At 34.6% G+C, this 19224-nt stretch overlaps 1 protein-coding gene across 3 annotated transcripts in view; it reads right to left on the bottom strand.

Annotated features, from left to right (window-relative positions):
- ROBO1 (roundabout guidance receptor 1) overlaps positions 1 to 19224 on the bottom strand; it is a 1115129-nt gene that overhangs the window by 785773 nt on the left and 310132 nt on the right. Inside the window, exon 1 of one of the 3 annotated variants that reach the window (XM_074333370.2) lies at positions 3856 to 3988. The exons of 1 other annotated variant lie outside the window; for it this stretch is intronic. In XM_074333370.2, coding sequence (XP_074189471.1) covers positions 3856 to 3964 — 109 coding nt within the window. In that variant the 5' untranslated portion in view covers positions 3965 to 3988. Of the gene's footprint in view, positions 1 to 3855; positions 3989 to 19224 lie in introns of those variants that run through there. One more of the 3 variants, XM_074333356.2, reaches the window with a different exon arrangement.

Raw genomic sequence — 19224 nt, 5'->3', positions numbered from 1 at the left:
AGATAGTATTGTTATGTTATGTTATGTCTATGATCCAGTCTTTTCATTGCATGATATGGTTGCCTTAAAAATAAAAACAACTAACATATTTATTTTTTTAAATGAGAAAAGCCACGAAAAGTATTTAAAACATAAGTAGAGATTATACTTATTCACAGTACTCATGAAAACTCTTCATAACTTGGAGTATTTCCTTTTCATTGAATTTCTTTTTATACATTAGTTAATCAATAAATATTCATTGAATATATGTATTTCCCAGACACTTGACTAAAGCTGAGGAAAGAAACAATCGACAGAGAAAGAGAGAAAGAGAGAGAGAGAGAGAGAGAGAGAGAGAGAGAGAGAGATATCTTGACTTCTTGGAGTTTACATTTTATTGGTGAAGCAATAAACATATAAATAAATATATAATAAAAAGCTACATAATGATAATTGCTATAACAAACAGGACTAGAAGATTGAGAGTTATATGGCATGCAATGCTTTTTAATCTGAGAAGGACTTTTTATAAGTTCTTTTTTGAGTCATAATATATATAAATCTGTACAACTTATCTTTCTTTACCAAATGTTACATTTTAAGCATTTTTATGCTGCTATTATGTTTGAAAATGATTATGTTTTACAGAATCTACTCTATTCACTTAACTTTTTATATTTTGCATGTATATATTTTTTGCAATAATTAATATTTTGATGGAGATCTTTGTACAAAAATTATTTTGTCAAACAATAAGGCCATACTTAACAATTCTTCATAGTCCAAAGAATTTGATATACTGACTTATACTCTCAAATTTGATTTGTATTTTTGAAGAGACCATTAATTTAAGCAAATAGTCACTGAGTTTCTACAATGTGTTTGGAGTTCTACTGAATGCTAAAAATGATAGAGTCTCTTCTTTGAGTTCACAATGTCAGGAAAGGGGCAAAATTATAAACATGTGCAAAAAGTTAAATACTGAAATAAATGATCAAGTTCTAGTTATTGAAAAAAATGTAAGCAAAGGAAACATTTAAGGGCACTAAAGTCAAATAACAAATACTACTCATTTTACTGTAGAAGAATGTCTAATAATCTCTAAATTTTTTTATGTTTTCAGGAGTTCATAAGTGAAATATGATTTAAAAAGTTTAATAAAATTTCTCATATATCAACAAAAAACATAAATCTCCTCAGATATTCAGATTCATACCAAAGCTCTGACTTAACATTCTTTGAAAATTAGAAAATATGAATGAAATTTCTTCAATTTTCATTACTACCATTTTAGGTATACTATATAACTCTTAATTCATTAGGAAATTGATTATCTCTCTAAATATATTTTGCAAATTCCCCTCAAAAGATATCTATTAAGTTAAATATAAGCTTTCTTTCACAATTTACTCATTGTTGGGAATCAATTGATCTATATCTCAACAGAAATTCTTTTAATTGAGAAATTCTCAATGAATTGTCCCTGCTTTTCTCACTCAAGCTCTTCAGTGCAAGGCTGTACTTGAATCACTCAACTTTGTGTTTACCAGAGATTTTTTGAAAAGTAAAAGATTGAAACACATGAGTTTAAGATTTTGTATTACCTCCCCTGTCTTACTGTACTGTGGCATTGCAGACCACCATGGTGATCATAATATAGGAAATTACAGTTCAGTCACCTCTTGAGGAGCCAAATAATTTGAAAACAGAAACTTTTTCCTGTACATTAAGAACAATTGTTTTATCATAATTCTACCCATTTCCCCATCCCATCTTATCCCCAGTTATTTTCCTAGTATTATTTCCTTAAAAACATATTTTTTTAAATTTTGGGAATACTCAAACTTGCTATTTGTAACTGACTACTAGTCCTTTAATGGAATTTATTTACACCAATCAGGAGGAAGACTTTGGGAATGGTGGCATGAAAAAAATAACATTTTTGAGTTTCCTCAGACTGATTCATTTCGAGGCAATTGCTTTCAAAATGTACTCAAAGCTGACTCAGGAACTGGGGTATGGGTTTTTCACAGTCAGATTGATCTCTGAGGCGAGCTTTCTGCAAACGGAAAGGACACTGAGTTATTATAGAGCTGAGTCTGTAAACTAACTGAGTGAATGTTCTGAAGCAAAGCATTTAACTTTTTGGTCTAGCAGTTTGCTCTTTAAATGGAAGTAGACATAGTTATCCTTTCTAAGCATGGAATTACTGTAGATATGTGGATATGAAGATAATGGATATAAAGATAGAAGTGTATGAGGCTAGACAAGCAAAAAGTATAAAAAATAAGGACTGGAGTGATTACATTTAAGTCCAAAGTGTGAAGTAAAACTGATGAATCTTGGACTTTGAGGAGGAATGAATTCCTCATTCAGTATTCTCCAGTGGAGATGCAAAATTTAGACTTTATGGTTTCACATTAGAACAGTGAGGGGGAACATCAAAGCAACCTGAACCTCCAGAGAAGAAATGGCCAATAACATCAATCACTTATTATTTTTGGTTGGTGTAAATATCATATCTATAGGTATGCTTTTTCTCAATCATGAGGAGAAAACAGGAGAGATTAAATTTTTTTTTCTTAAAAAGGAAAAATAAAAAGAAAGATAAAAGGCCAGTAATAACTGATTACTGAGAAATTCCATTGGGAGCTGGGCAGGTTAAACTGATAACGTTTTCCAGCTTGTATGGCTTCCAATCCCCATCGTTCTATCCATCAGCTCATTCCAACTCCCATTCACGCCAGTAAACAGAACCGTAAATAGGCTAAAGCCATGATTAAAGCAAAAGTCATAAGCGTAGCAATAGTTTTAAGGTTAATTTGAATCTTAACCTTAAATGGGAGGAAGTTCCAGTAAAATAGGTTGATTGGCGTACCTCCTCTGAGCATGTAACAATATTGTAAAAGAAGCATTGCTCTTCCCCAAAGAGATTCTTGGGTCCATTTCTGTATCTCATTTTTAAAAACAGATATAGGGAAGGAAAATGTTTGTACTTCTAAACTTAATTAAAGGAATATATCTCCATCTAAGCCTTCTACACACACACACACACACACACACACACACACACACACACACACACACAAGTGGGACCATTCCACCTATGTGGCCTGTGGGATGACAAAAGGGAGTAAAGACAGTGGCTGCATCTGGCCAATTAGCTCAGAGTGAAACACATGTCAAAACCATTTCCTTCTCCTGTCATGATATCAGAAACAGTTCAGCTCTATAACTAAAATATTAGTTTAGATACTGTATGCCTTAAATACATAAACACATTTAATAGTGAAGTTGTAGAGGTCTCGTGTTTCCATAGGGAAAGAATAAAGATAATGGCTCTAAAGAGTGATGTGTTTATCAACCTGCACTCCTAACTGTAAAGCATCAACTCTTAAGTCATTCAAAGCAGAGTTCATACAATATTTGTTATTTCTAATTTTATCTTTTTGTTACCCTCAGAACAAAATGCTAGATGTAAGATTTTTTTTTACATAGTTAGCATTTGAATATCAACAAATCTCAGCAACATATTTGAACCTTATGTAGAATAGGCAATGTTAACTTACATACATGGCCTTTGGAGCTACCTGCTCAAAGTCCTCACAAGTCTCAGGAACTGTAAGAGTTAACTAGAGAAGCCAAGCAAAAGTCTTGCAATAAAATCCAGAACAATATTTCAGATGTGTGGAGCGTACAGAAGGTGGAGCCCATTTATTCTGCATGCATATTTAACGGGTAAAAATATTTTTAAGTCTGAAAACCACCTCTGAGAAATGCTGTGAACTGCAAAGCTAGGCAGACCCGATGCATTCCTAAATGTAAAGAGGAAAGAAAGAAATGCATCAAGATTCAAGAACCCTGGTTACTCACGATTCTTTTCACCTCTCCACCTTGACCCAGCTTTCATTCTGCCAGAGACACCCACAGGAGAAGTTATTTCTGCTATCGAGAGCAGCAGCATCAATACCAGCACAGCCATGCCAGGTAAAAATAACTTCTAGGAGAGTCCTGTCACAGACGAACCTGACGGCTTACTGGGAAAGAAACCTGGAGCCAATCCTGTCATTTTATTCAGCAGAAAAGCAAAAACGCTGTTTTTCCCATAAATTTTTAAAAAGAAGGTATGTTCTCATCAGGCTTTCCATTCGAATTATGCAGGAAATGTTAAAAGAAAAAATTGAAAGGGATGTAAAACCTTCCTCTACACATAAGCAAAATGTCAGGAAAGATAAGCTGACGATTTTCTCTGGTCTTTCTGCAGCTACCAGTTCCTAACCTGCTCCTGCCAACTCTCACTTCTTCCAAATGTTTGTCAACATTTTTTATAATACAATAACAGGAAAAAGCTGAGATTTTTAGCATTTTTCTCAACTACCCATTCTGTACCACAGATTATAGTACTTGAAACCTGAATATTTAATTTTGGCACTGCGAACACACCTCATTTCAAACAGAGGTGGTTGTTAAGGAAAATAAAAAAATAACACTTGGACTCAAAGCTATCTAGTGTCTTAGAGAAGGGATTAGAGATATAAGTATCTGCTGCTCAGACACGATAAAAATACCTCTGGAAAAAAAAAGGACTGGTAAACAAACATGTTTCCTAGTTAGCTTGTACTATGCAATTTTATATTCTAAAAATAATGTAAACAGACAATCTGCCAAAAATACACCACATCCATGAAGGAGGCGAAATGAAATGTACATTTCACATTCAAGGATCATCTGTGTTGCATTGTAAATGCCTGTTTGCTTTGTAAACACATGTTGGTATATTCCATCTCCTGCTTCCTGCAGAATGATTTTATCACCTCATGAGCTGATGCAATTTTTTTTTAGCAAATTAAACTTCTCTGTTTTACAATTAAGTCTATTTCCCGTGGGCAAATCACAATACTGTCTTTATTATTTTGGAACTACACTGTACAGACATAAGAAGCTTGCTTTCACTTTGGGACCAAATTTATTTTTTTAAAATGATAAAAATAATCTTAGGCTTCTCAGAACATTATGGAACAATAATACACATACATTTGTTTTAACAAGCATATAAAACTATTTTAGGATGCTGCCAAAGACATAATAATATTCTACAACCTAACCTAATTGTACAGTTCACACAGCTGCCAAAACATATTTCTAAAACACATACCTGAGAATGTGATGCTTCCTATACTGTGTGTCTCTTATACTTCTGAGAGAGAGAGAGAGAGAGAGAGAGAGAGAGAGAGAGAGAGAGAGAAAGAGAAAGAGAGAGAGAGGTCTACCGCTTCCAAGCAGATAACATAAATTGGGGCAACAAGCAGGGTGGGAGACAAGACGGGGGATGCGGATTGTGGCCATGTTCAGAGAAAGCCCTGTGAAAGGTGGCAGCTGCCACTCAACATCAGTTGGATGTTCCCAGCTGGATTACAGATTCTGGGTTACCAGATGTTTCAAATTTTAAAGAGAAGCTAGAAATTCAGATTATTAAGAGGAATGTCTTCATGTTTAAAGGAAATGCAACACAACTTGAAACTTCTCAGCGAGTCATATTAAGGCAGAGCATGCTGAATCCGGTTCCAGCTTAAATGTTCCAGACTCTGATTGGACATAGTCCTTGAATGCCTACAATATGTCAGGTATAGTATTAATAGCAAATACACATAAAAATAAGCTTATAGCTTAAAGAACAAGGCATATTTAAACATTTTTTCATATGCTATAATAAATGAAATGAAAGTCCATATACAATTTCTGTGGAATCACAGAGGAAAAACAATCTCAGTACCTGGGGGTGTTAAGGAAGGCTTTTTTTTCCTTCCCCTCATTCCTACCATGAGGTACAAATCTGGCCATACTAGGAAACTCTCCCATTGTCCAAAAGAACATGAACTTCCAGACTGTCAGTTCTTTTTACATATTATCTTTCTCCTTGAACTACATGTTTCCCAATTCTACTTTGTATAATCCTATTATTGCTTAATAGTTTTACAGAAGTTTATCTTAGACTTTCTCAGGCATAATTATCCATTTTTTTTCATGACGTTCACCTGGAAGAAGAGATTTCAATAGCTTATTTTAAAGTTTGTGTGTGTGTGTGTGTGTGTGTGTGTGTGTGTGTGTGTGACTGTTTCAACACTAGGTGTACAAGCATAGCTCACTGATAACTTCTTTCATGCTCTGGACGTGTACTTATTTATATGCGGTCATTTGCTTCCCTTTGCCATTACATTACAAGATGTCACCGATAAATACGAAATCATAGTTACATTCTAAGATCAGCTTTCGAATCTGCAAACTTTCAAACAAAGACACTGAAGATTATCAGCAGATGTGCTCAGTCTGCTCTAAAATGACAACTTGCTACAAAGCCTGTTATTTGGCAGTCACAGCCACATGTCCATAGCTATTTCAATTTAAAACATTAAATAAGCAACGTGCACTTCTGCACCTTCTCTTCCTTCCTGCTCCAAGCACTTCATCCACTTGGCTGTGAAAACACATTCTGGTCTGAACAATGGAGTGGAGCAATCTCCTTCTTCTGGGGTATAATTGATCAGTACCGTCATGTCAACTAACCTAATAAGCGAATCCTGACTCACAGAAGTCAATGGAAGCAGTCAAAAGCCTCCTGCCATTCACTCATTCAACAAATGTTTTCTGAGCACCCAACATGTTTCAGGCTAATTACTTGGCCAATTACTGAGGAATTGGCGTGAATCAATAGACGTGGTTGCTGTCTTCATGGAGCTGATATTCTAGTGAGCAAAAATAGACATCAGATAAAAAAAAAATCCCACTATTAGATACACACTTTTAAATTGCATTTGCAATGAAGTGAAAGGTAAGATTTCAAAAAGAGATTATAACAAGGAAATGAGATATAAAGTTTCCTTCAGGCAATAATGCATAAGCACATACAAGACAAAAGTGGGAATAGCAGAAAACTGGTTCAATTGGAGAGAAACATTATGAAAAATTTTTCTCAGGCATAAAAGAGTTTGGCACATGTTGGGATGAAAGAATAGCTAAAGACGTTGGTAGAGACCTTTTCAGTTTGGCCCTGGAAGCTATGGTAAGGATTCTCCACTTTAAGGTTTTAAAAAGGAGTCAATTTTTGCATTAAAAGGTTAATCTTCTTTCAGTAGAGAGAATAAGGAGCAGGATGTTAAAATGGAAGTAGGAAGACTAGTGAGGAGAACATCTCATTGTTCAAATGAAAGCTTTATACTGGCAGTGGTAGAAGGAAAGAAAAATAAATAAAAATGAATACATTAGAAACATATTCTGGAGGCAGAATCAAAAGACTGGGTGATGAATTGCACCTAGAGGGTGAGGAAAAAGGGGTTACAAGGTTGCTGCTAGGTTTCTGGGATGGATATCTTGGGGTGGAGTTTGTTATCTATGCAGATTTGAGGCTTAAGGGTGAAGAGCAAGGTGACCAGTAGTTTTTTTAACTTAATGTTCTTTTCTTTGTTAAATAACTTTCCAAAATGTCATTAACTAGTACTTAGAACTGCTATTCATACAATCGTAATAATTGTTTAATGGATGAATAAATTAACAAACAAGTAAAGAGAACTGTTTTATACAAATATCATTAACACTCTTTTTTAAAATTGGGCACATAGGTATACAATATAGGCTACCGGCAGGCCTGAAATTATTTTAGTAACTATACGATAGGTAGATGGGTAGAAACACTGTATTGGGAGCTAAACAGGGAGTAGACATAACCATCTCTATAAACTCGTGATTTTATTGATCAGACAGCAAGCACACTTAGAAAAAAGAAAAACTAAGAACACAAATAAATAAAGTTCTAAATAATTAAAAAAAAATTTTCCATGTTAAAAACATGGAAAATACATTACGTACAAGGATATGTGTGCAAGAAGTTTTGAGTAAAGCAGACCAATACTAAATATTGGTCAAGGACAAATGAGGAGTAGTATTAGAATATTCAGTACAGGAGTAAAAAGATGAGAAAAAAAAATGAGCATGTGTACTTGAAAGGCCATGTCACCAGGGCCTTCTGCAGCTGGAAGAGACAGTGTTGGTAGGAAAGCCATAGTGAAAGGCAGGTTAGTGTCACATAACACGTGACACTGATTTGATCCGCATGGAATTCAGTCTGAGAGTCAGGCGTGAATGTTACAAGTTCTGAGCAAGGCAGTGTGAGGAAGAACCCCACTACTCATAAATAGTAAGAAAGGTATGGGCTCAGCAAATTGATAGATCCTTATACTTAATTAGACAAACAAGATGATCTCTTTGTCGTGTATTTAAGCAGCATTTCCTACACACAAGATTCACCTGACCAGAATTTCAAAGTTTTCTCACCCTTGCATGTCACAAGTTCCACTCTCCCTCCAAAAGGTGACAAGTCATTTTGTTCAAGTAGCTTCTAAGATTGTGTTGATGTAAAAGAAGAACGACAATTTGAACATGATAAGAAATGAGTGTCAACTGTTTAGCCCATGGCTGGTGAGTTCCACTTCCATAAATCCTCTGTGTCCTTTTCGCATGCAGGATTTTAGTTCAAGTGAAAGGGGCTTATTTTGAATTTGAAGTCTGTGGTCTAATTTACTACAAAGGGTAATGCTGTGAGAGGGTTTGGGCCAATTAATCTGGAAATTGATGACAGCGACTTGAGGTTCATCTTGCTACTTGCCCAGAAAATGTATCTGAGAAGGAGACTCCACGTCATCATTGCGCAGGGGTCTCGTTAGCCGTAGCCCCCCACAGTCCAAGCACATCTGGCATTTGGGTTTGAATAGCACTGATTAATATTTTTTCTTAAATAGAGTAATTTTCAGAAAGACTAACTTTTTGAAGAGTGAACTTTGGAATCTGGGCTTAATATCTTTCTATCTTTTTGATAGACTGTTAGTACACAATATTACTATTGATGTGATTATTGCTGTGGCTGCAATTTTTTGGTCTTTTACCAAAAAGGGAAACTGAGACTCAGAGAGATTCAATGTTTTCTCCAAAGCCACAGCACTGCAGGACTAGGATCTAGGACCAGACTGCTTGTTCCAGAGTACAAGTTAAAAGCAACACACATGTTTGCATCCATTCTGTGACTCTGATTTATTCAGGGGGGACGAAGTGCCAGCTAATGTGGTCAATGAGTTCACATATGTAATATTATTAATGTTTTAATTAGCCTAGGTAATTACCTTAAACATTTTAATAGGACTTCTCACAACCTGCCAGGCCCTCTTTACCTGTCTGGCATCATTTTCAATGGCTCCTTCTCTCCCAGTCCCCCTACATTTCAGCCCATGCTTTTTATGCTCCCCAGTCATGATGCCCTCTTTGGTTCCAAGCCGCATACACTGTTTTCTCTGTAGTAACTTTTACAGTTCCTTTTACTACAAGGCTCTGCTCCAACATCTCCTCTGTGAAGATCCACTTCATCCCTTCTTGAAGGATATGAGACATTCCATGTGCTCCTATCGTCACTTTCGACACATCATTGCTAACATGATACGGTGAGGGTTTTAGAAGTTTTTCTTATGTCTCTCCCATTAGGCTGTGAGCTCCTAGAAAGCAGGTCTTATGTTTGTCTTTCTGGACCTCAATAAATGTCCGCTGGATGAGTGCTGTGTTCTGGTACAATGCATACCATTTTGGTTCCTGGGCCTTTTTCTTTTTTGTTAGTGTTTTTTTTTTTTTTTTTCTTGATGTTTTATAGTGAAATTTTCTATTTGAGATTATAGAGAAGAATTACGTTTTACTGTAAAAGGCTGGGTTTAGAGAGTGAGATCTGGGCTCTGATCAGAACTCCATCATTTGTTAGCACTGCAGTTTTGGACAAGTAATGTAAACTCTGTGCCTCAGTTTTTTTCCTGACAGTGGCAAAATAATAGCTATATTGCAGAAATCATACACAGAAGGTGCCAAAACTATATACACACATTTTAAGAAAGGGAAAAAAACTGTATTAAAATTGTAATTCTCAATATATACCCATAACAAAAGACGAATACAAGTCATGTGCATACATTTTTTTGGCACCTGTGGTATCTAAATAAGTATGAAGATGAATAGCATTGATATATGTAAAGTGCATTGAGTACATGACTCAATCTTCTACATAAATTATTATCATTAAGGAAGGTTTTCTGAATGAAGCTCTGCTTTGCTTTATTATTTGCACATGTGTGAGAGAGGTCACATTTTGTTCTGTTGACCTGTGAACATTAGTTAAATTTTCTTTATTTTTTTATTTTTAATTAAAGTTTATTGGGGTGATAATTGTTAGTAGTTACATAGATTTCAGGTGTACAATTCTATATTACATCATCTATAAATGCCATTTTGTGTTCACCACCCAGAGTCAATTCTCGTTCCATCACCATATTTTTGATCTCCTTTACTTTCATCTACCATCCCCTTCCCCGCTTACGTTCTGGTAAGCACTAAACTATTGTGTGTGTCTATGAGTTTTTGTTTCTTATTTGTTTGTTTTGTTTTTTTGTTGTTTTTGGTTTATATACCACATTTCAGTGAAATCATATCTTTCTCTACTTTTTCTGTCTGACTTATTTTGCTTAACATTATAATCTCAATATCCATCCATGTTATCACAAATGGTCCTATTTCATCTTTTCTTACCGCCGAATAGTATTCCATTGTGTATATATACCACAACTTCTTTACCCATTCATCTATCGAAGGACACTTTGGTTGTTTCCATGTCTTGGTCACCCTAAATAAAGCTGCAATGAACATTGGAGCACACTTGTCTTTGTGGATAAATGTATTCAGGTTTTTTTGGTAGATACCCAGGAGAAGGATTACTGGGTCATATGATAATTCTATTCGTAATTTTTTGAGGAACCTGCACACTGCCTTCCATAGCGGTTGCACCAGTCTGCATTCCCACCAACAGTGTATGAGGGTTCCTTTTTCTCCACAGCCTCTCCAACACTTTTATTTGTCTTGTTGTTGATATCCATTCTAACTGGGGTGAGGTGATATCTCATTGTGGTTTTGATTTGCATTTCTCTGATGATTAGTGATGTTGAGCATTTTTTCATATGTCTATTTGCCATTTGTATGTCCTCTTTGGAGAAATGTCTCTTCAGGTCCTCTGCCCATTTTTCAATTGGGTTGTTTGTTTTTATATTGTTGAGTTGCATGAGTTCCTTGTATATTTTGGATATTAGTCGCTTATCGGAAGCACTGTTTGCAAAAATCTTCTCCCATTCAGTTGTTGCCTCTATTTTGTCGATGGTTTCTTTTGCTGTGCAGAAGCTTTTGAGTTTGATATGGTCCCATTCATCTATTTTAGCTTTTACTTCCCTTGCTTTTGGAGTCAAATTCATAAAATGCTCTTTGAACCCAAGGTCCATAAGTTTAGTTCCTATGTTTCCTTCTATTCAGTTCATTGTTTCAGGTCTTATGCTTAAGTCTTTGATCCATTTTGAATTAATTTTGGTACATGGTGACAGATAGCAGTCCAGTTTCATTCTTTTGCACGTGGCTTTCCAATTCTCCCAGCACCATTTATTGAAGAGGCTGTCTTTTCTCCATTGTATGTTTTTGGCTTCTTTGTCAAAAATTATCTGTCCATATTTATATGGTTTTATTTCTGAGTTCTCAGTTCTATTCCATTGGTCTATGTGTCTGTTTTTCTGCCAATACCATGCTGTTTTGATTATTGTTGTCTGTACTACAAGCTAAAGTCAAGGAGTGTGATACCTCCAGCATTGTTCTTTTTTCTTAAGATTGCACTGGCTATTCGGGGTCTTTTGTGGTTCCAAACAAATCTGATGATTTTTTGTTCTATTTCTTTAAAAAATACCATTGGGATTTTGATGGGGATTGCATTAAATCTGGATACTGCTTTGGGCAATATGGCCATTTTAACTATGTTGATTCTTCTAATCCATGAGCACGGAATGTCTTTCCATTTCTGTGTCTTCTTCAATTTCTTTTAAAAATGTCTTATAGTTTTCAGCATATAGGTCTTTCACATGCTTGGTTAAGTTTATTCATAGGTATTTTATTCTTTTTGCTGCAATTGCTAAGGGAATTGTCTTTTATTTATTTATTTATTTTTCTGAGATTTCATTGTTAGTATATAGGAATGCAATGGACTTTTGTACGTTGATTTTGTAGCCAGCAACTTTACTGTATTTGTTGATTGTTTCTAGTAGCTTTTTGGTGGAGTCTTTAGGGTTTTCTATATATAGCATCATGTCATCTGCAGAGAGTGACAATTTAACCTCTTCATTCCCAATTTGGATGCCTTTTATTTCTTTCTCTTGCCTGATTGCTCTGGCAAGGACTTCCAACACTATGTTGAAAAGCAGAGGTGATAGGGAACAGCCCTGTCGAGTTCCTGAACGTAGCAAAGGGCTTCAGTTTTTCACTGTTAATTATGAGATTAGCTGAGGTTTGTCATAGATGGCCTTTATTATGTTAAGGTATTTTCCTTCTATACCTATTTTATTAAGTGTTTTAATCATAAATGGATGTTGTATCTTGTCAAATGCTTTTTCTGCATCAATTAATATAATCATATGATTTTTGTCCTTTATTTTGTTTATGTGATGTATCACATTGATGGATTTGCATATGTTGAACCATTCTTGTGCCTCTGGGATGAACCCCACTTGGTCGTGATGGATAATCTTTTTAATGCATTGTTGCATTCGATTTAATAGAATTTTGTTTAGGATTTTTGCATCTGTATTCATCAGAGATATTGGCCTTTAATTTTCTTTTTTGTGTTTTTTCCTTACCAGGTTTTGGTATCAGGGTAATGTTTGCCTCATAAAATGAGTTAGGAAGTACTGTCTCTTCTTTAATTTTTTGGAAGAGATTGAGCAGGATTGATATTAGATCGTCTTTAAGGTTTGGTAGAATTCATTAGTGAAGCCATCTGGTCCCAGACTTTTGCTTTTGGGAAGGTTTTGGATGACTGATTCAATTTCATTACTGGTGATTGGTCTGTTTAGATTTTCCAGTTCTTCATGGTTCAGCCTAGGAAGGCCATATGTTTCTAAGAATTTGCCTATTCCATCTAGGTTATTGAAATTGGTGGCATATAGTCCTTCATAGTATTCTTGAATGATCCTTTGCATTTCTGTGGTGTCCCTGATAACTTCCCCTTTTTCATTTCTGCTTTTGTTAATTAGTGTCTTCTCTCTTTTTATCTCAGTGAGTCTAGCCAAGGTTTTGTCAATTTTGTTAATCTTTTCAAAGAACCAGCTCTTTGTCACATTAATTTTTTCTATTGTCTTTGTGTTCTCTATTTCATTTAGTCCTGCTCTGATTTTTATTATTTCCTTTCTTCTGCTGACCTTGGGTTTCATTTCTTCTTCTTTTTCTAGTTCTTTAAGGTGTAACGTGAGGTTATTTATTGGGATTTTTCTTGTTTCTTGAGATAGGCCTGTAATGATATAAATTTCCCTCTTAAAACTGCTTTCACTGCATCCCAAAATTTTTGGTAGGATGTATTTCATTCGCATTTGTTTCTATGTATCTTTTGATCTCTCCTCTAATTTCTTCTTTGACCCGGTCGTTCTTTAAAAGAATATTGTTTAATCTCCATGTATTTGTGGTTTTTCCTGCTTTCTTTTTGCAGTTGATATCCAATTTCAAAGCCTTGTGATCAGAGAATATACTTGGTATGATTTCAGTCTTCTTAAATTTGCTAAGGCTGATTTTATGTCCCAATATATGGTCTATCCTTGAGAATGTTCCATGTACACTAGAAAAAATGTATAGTCTGATGTTTTAGGATGAAGTGCTCTATAAATGTCAATTATGTCCATTTCATCTAATGTGTCATTTAGGGCTGCTCTTTCATTATTTATTTTCTGTTTGGATGATCTATCCATAGCTGTCGGTTAGTTAAGTTTTAAAAATAGTACATTCATTAGAGAACCAAGCATTTGTAAGAATAAGGACTTGTTAGCAGACTCAGAAAACAGGAGATTTTAGCAGCAAGATATATTCACTCAATCTTTGAATTAATAAAACTATTTTTTTACCAGGACTTAATTTTTTAGTATGCTTATTAACATAAGCCCACCAAAACAAACAAAAAAAATTATGACGATACAATTATGAACTACGCAAATCTACTAAAAAAGACCCAAACCAACAAATGACACCACAAATGAAGTGTTTTCAGATCTTATTTTTCCCATTATTTTATTTTATTAACATTGTTTTTTTTTTGTTCTTCGTTGGGTCTAATCTTTCCAAAGCATGGCATACAGTCAACTTAAAAGTTAAAATACTATAAATAGAATTTAAAATTTATGTGTATGTATACACGTATGCACAGACACATCAGTATACATATTTATGTGTGAATATGTACATTTTGAGCATATTATAAATTGAATTACTGAACCCTGACATTTGTGCTTGAGGGGAAAAGAAAGTAACTTTTATTAGTTTATTCATAGAGGCATACCATTTCTATTTAATATTTTATCTTTTTATTTACCACCCTTACTTTGATGACACTTTATATATCCCATTAACTGCCCCAAGAAAAGCTTTTACAACCCCATTTCTATCAAATATTCAGCTACCTCACATTTCAGTGCTTTTGTTCAATACAATTAAAGCCGATAGGGTTTCTATCTAAAGGTTCAAGCGTCTTTGTATGGAGAAAGGGCAGTATACCTCTTTATGTATTTTATGTTTCAAGCTCTATAAAAAGATCTATGCATCCTTCCAGACTTAAAGAAAAAAAGGTGTACAGTATGTCTGAAATTGCAGCATGTTGTGAAATACTTTTTTTTTCTAAATGGAAAAAACCACTTTAAAAATAAATACCAAAAATAAAAGTCAACTAGCATCTGTAGCTTATTTTAAGAAGCCAGTATAGAAAGACAATGTTGATTTTGAAGCAAAAATATATAGACTTTCATCAAACTTGCAATAACACACACAAATACATAGAATGCTAATACTTTACCTTCATTTGGTTTAATAACTGCATTTATTTGACATTTTATTGATAATTAAGTGATTTCCTGCATATATGAAACTTTTTATTATAAATTTAATTTGAATTCATGTCCAAAATATGTTTCTATTACCTATCTTGGTAGTAGTAAATGTACTCTATTCTACATTGAATTTCCCTCCATTTCCCCAGTAACTTTTTAAAAGTGGAAAAGAAAATAGTTCACTTTATTCACTAAAAAGATTTTATCAAGCAATGGAAACTGTGGCTGTCTCATTAGAATGAAATGATGTAGCTAGGCTGTTTCTGGCTTTAAATTGAATAAGGAATGAAAAGAAGTGAAAATTATGTTAGTGACATAATATATAACTCTTTGCAAAGGGAGTTTGACAAACATTTAAATTCAAAACCTGCGTTATGTACTTCAGCTGATGTACTCATTAATTTAACCATCTTCAGGAAGGTTGCCTGACTGTGCCATTGAATATTTTATTACAGAAGATTAAAAATATTAATTTATTACCATACTAGTTAAAAATGCTTGAAATAGTGCCTTTGTGTAAAGAAGGTAGAGAAAAAGAAAAAGGAAATATATTTCCCAATGAGTTTAGAAATAAGGATGATCTGAATATAAATAAGAGCTCTATTTAAATCCAAGTTGGATGTTGGAATCACAATTTTCTTGGGTTTTAATAGATGTCATACCTAAGTCCTCATAATATCTTGAAACCATTTGTGTCATTCTGAAACAGAGCAAAAGACGTGAGTGAGGAAGTAAGATAGAAATAGAATCAAGAGTTTTTTTAGGTTTCTTCACTTTTATTTTTTGTAATAAAATTCCCACTTACCCATCACTCTTCCCTCTCCCTCTCTTGATTGTGCTGCCTTCAGCTCAATTCATATTATCTTTGTGGTACAAATCAGTCTCTCAATATATCTTTATCTAGTGTATTTCTACTGTTGTACAGGAAAAAATACCTTGATCGACTTGAGAGAATTTTTCATTCTGCTCAAGTGTCTAATATATCCTGAAACCAACTTATAGATTATAATGGAAAGAAATCTTCAAAAGCAAACAGAACCAATCTGCATAATTAAAAATAATAATAAAAGTAGATTTTTTTTTTTTTTTTAAATCAGCATGCTGTTTAACCCATTTGTAGACTAAGAGGCAGTCTGGACATAAATTGAATTAATCAGTGCTGAGTCATCCTCACCTTTAAGAAATGGCAAGGTAATCCTCCTCACAAAATCTCTATAGAGCTGTCGAAGTATTTTATTTCTTACTCAGAAGGAAAATTTGGGTTATCTATTGCTAGTCTTCACCTTTACATTAAAGTGTAAACATTCATAGGAATTAGTGATATGTTAAATTGTTATCACAGTGTCATGAAGTGTGAAATCTCACGAGACAGCTTTATGGTATTATAAGGCCTACATTCATACCCATCAGGATGATTCTATTTATTGATAAATAGATCTAGGTCGGCCATTCCTCCTAGGTGAGCCTCTTTTTTCTCACCTGTGAAATGTAGACAGTATGGATACTTGGCTCATAGAATTTCTTTTGTGTCTCTATTCAGATATGTGGGCATATGATTTATTACTATAAGTTGCATACCCGTACTATTTTTTTAAACAGCAAATGCAGAATGATTTGGCATTTAGCATTTTGATGAAAAAATGTAAGGAGCAGCTTTCAGGAAATATCCACTGGAGATCCATAGGCACATGTGCATGGAAACCTCTGGTGAGTAGAGTTGTGGGAAAGAGTGATAAGGACAGGGATGACTATGAGACGGAGAAGTGCTGAGATGCTTCTTTCATAATTCCCCCAATTGGTCATATTAATATACAATTTTGTCCATAAGATTTCCCATCTTCTTGGTTAGGGTTCCACTTGGACTTTCTAAATGTAGGGATTTAAGAGAGTTTTCGTTCTGTGTAATTACAAGGGCTTGTATACATCTTCAATAAGATTATTCTTGAATTGCTTCTCTTACAGCTGTCTCTAGAGCAGCATTTTTGATAGTTAGATAGCTGCATGTGGTTTAAGAGATAACATCTGCATATGGGGGAAAAAGTCCATGTTTTTACTCTAACTATCTTATACTCTGAACAACTTGAAATTTTCTCTTTTTTTTTTTTGATTATAGAAGGTAGATTCAGATACACATGACCTGGCAGAAAGTGACTGGGACACTGTTCTCTGGTAACCACACACACATTTATTCACTGGGTTTATACCTAAGCAACCATTTGAGGCTGGTTCACAATGAACATGAACTTGGACAATGTTGAATTCCCTGGTCCAATCCATTCTGAAGTTATTGCACATTCCTTGAGCAAATCCAAATGATCCATTAGTCATCCATTCAGTAAATATTTTAGGGCTCACAATGGGTCACATATCATTCTTAGAACAGGAGACATAACAGCGTGTTACTAAAGGAGAAAGTCTTGGCTCTCCTGCAGCTAATATTTGAATTCCCCTTTGTCTTTTTATAAAGATGTAAAAAACATCCACATGGTGCTTCCCAAGACCACAGCCCCTGATGGAGTTGCCATCAGAGAAAATGCTTCATTACTGTGGGACTTCCCCTGACCATTAGGTGGGGACTTGATCTAAGAGAAACCAATCTACAGGTTGGCCAAAGATGTATTCTGTGAAGATGTATTGGGTCATTTAGATTTTAACTCTTAAGATTAAAAATTTAAAATGCAAAAGAAGACATGTAGAGACTGCAACACAAGAACAGAGACTGAAAGGAAATGGTGTAAAGAGAGGTTATATAAGAGAGCAGAGGTCATGTTAGGAAGAAGTGAAAAAGACGAGAAAGCATAAACCACGAGACTGAGAAGACTAGAAGTTGAGAAATGGCTGCTAGAGATATACTACCGAGACATTTAGAACTGCCTGGGATTCTGGAGCTACGTTCCATCTGAACCCAACTGTAAAATATTTCACACACTTCTTGAGGAGTAACCTTAATATTATTTCTACTTTTCCTGAGGAAACCATGTATAGTACAATAAACTCTGACTATTGGAGCTAACTTGGGGTGAATTTCTTCATCTTCCAATGAATAAACACCCTAATTTTAACAGTGGGCTTATCTCTAAAGATGCATGGCTGCCTTCTTCCATATTCACTATGTTCTCTCTCAAATTATATTCATTTATGAGTATGTACATTTATACTGAATCACATGCCGAAAAATGTGCTGGAAAGAAACTTGTTAGAAAATGCACACTACTTCCTTGATAATACAGTAACCAGTTTAATGAGTATTTCAATCTAAGGGGCTAGTACAACTGCTTTATAAAGAAATGTTGTTCATATGACACTAAGAATAAAATGCTTAAACATTCCTGAGCTATGAAAGCCAGAGAATATATTGCAAATATCATCGTAGGTCAGGTTCCTACCTGATGTAGAATTCTTTTTAACTTGCCCCACAACAGTACAGTGTAGCAGAAATAGAGATGGAGAAGTCCAGTGACTGGTTAGAGATTCCATATTTTCCATGGTTAGCACCAAAAAAAATAGACACACAAAAAAATCCAAGACAGATGTAAGGTTTTATGTAGATAACGTCTACATAAAGCCAAGACTTTCAATCTCCTGAAACAATGAAGATTATGACTCAAAAAGCATAGAGTTAGAGCAGTGAACGACACACACACACACACACACACACACACACACACGAGGTTCTACATTTGGGTGATGCAGACCAGATGAGAAGACTGAGAGATCATTTTCCTTGCCATAAATCTGGATAAAGAGGAAATTAGAAATAAAAACCTGGATTTCACATTTTCTCGCTTGTTGGTTGCATTAATTTGTTTTTTGATAACTGTATATATTTTGTCCATAGGTCATATTGTAGCTTCAGTCATTCCCAAATAACATTTTTAATCTTCATAAGGATTTCAGAGTCACTTAAGGACTATTTACAGAAATCTGGGCAGAGTGGTCTCTACTTGCCTGCATTTAGTACCCAGAATGAGGTAAGAGGTAATAGTTGCTACATTTGATATAATTCAGCCTAGGTATACTATGTGATATATAAACTCGTATTTGAACTTTCAGTCTGAATCTTTATTTTAAAAAACAAAGGGTAAAAATAGCATTGCATTAATACCTAAAACAAATGATAAAGTAGGAGAGAAGATGCAATGCCTTTCTATATATTGTGATTTAACAGAAACAATATATATAATACTCAGGTTCTTCAGACGTCAACATGATTATCACCTCTTTCTCTTTCTTTCATCATCTATTTGTATCATGCCTATCTCCAAAA

The sequence above is a fragment of the Rhinolophus sinicus genome, chromosome 17, assembly GCF_057876585.1.
Source record: "Rhinolophus sinicus isolate RSI-liver-muscle chromosome 17, RSI-T2T, whole genome shotgun sequence".
In the NCBI taxonomy this organism is placed as follows: Eukaryota; Metazoa; Chordata; class Mammalia; order Chiroptera; family Rhinolophidae; genus Rhinolophus; species Rhinolophus sinicus.
This window is presented reverse-complemented; position numbering and strand designations above follow the sequence as displayed.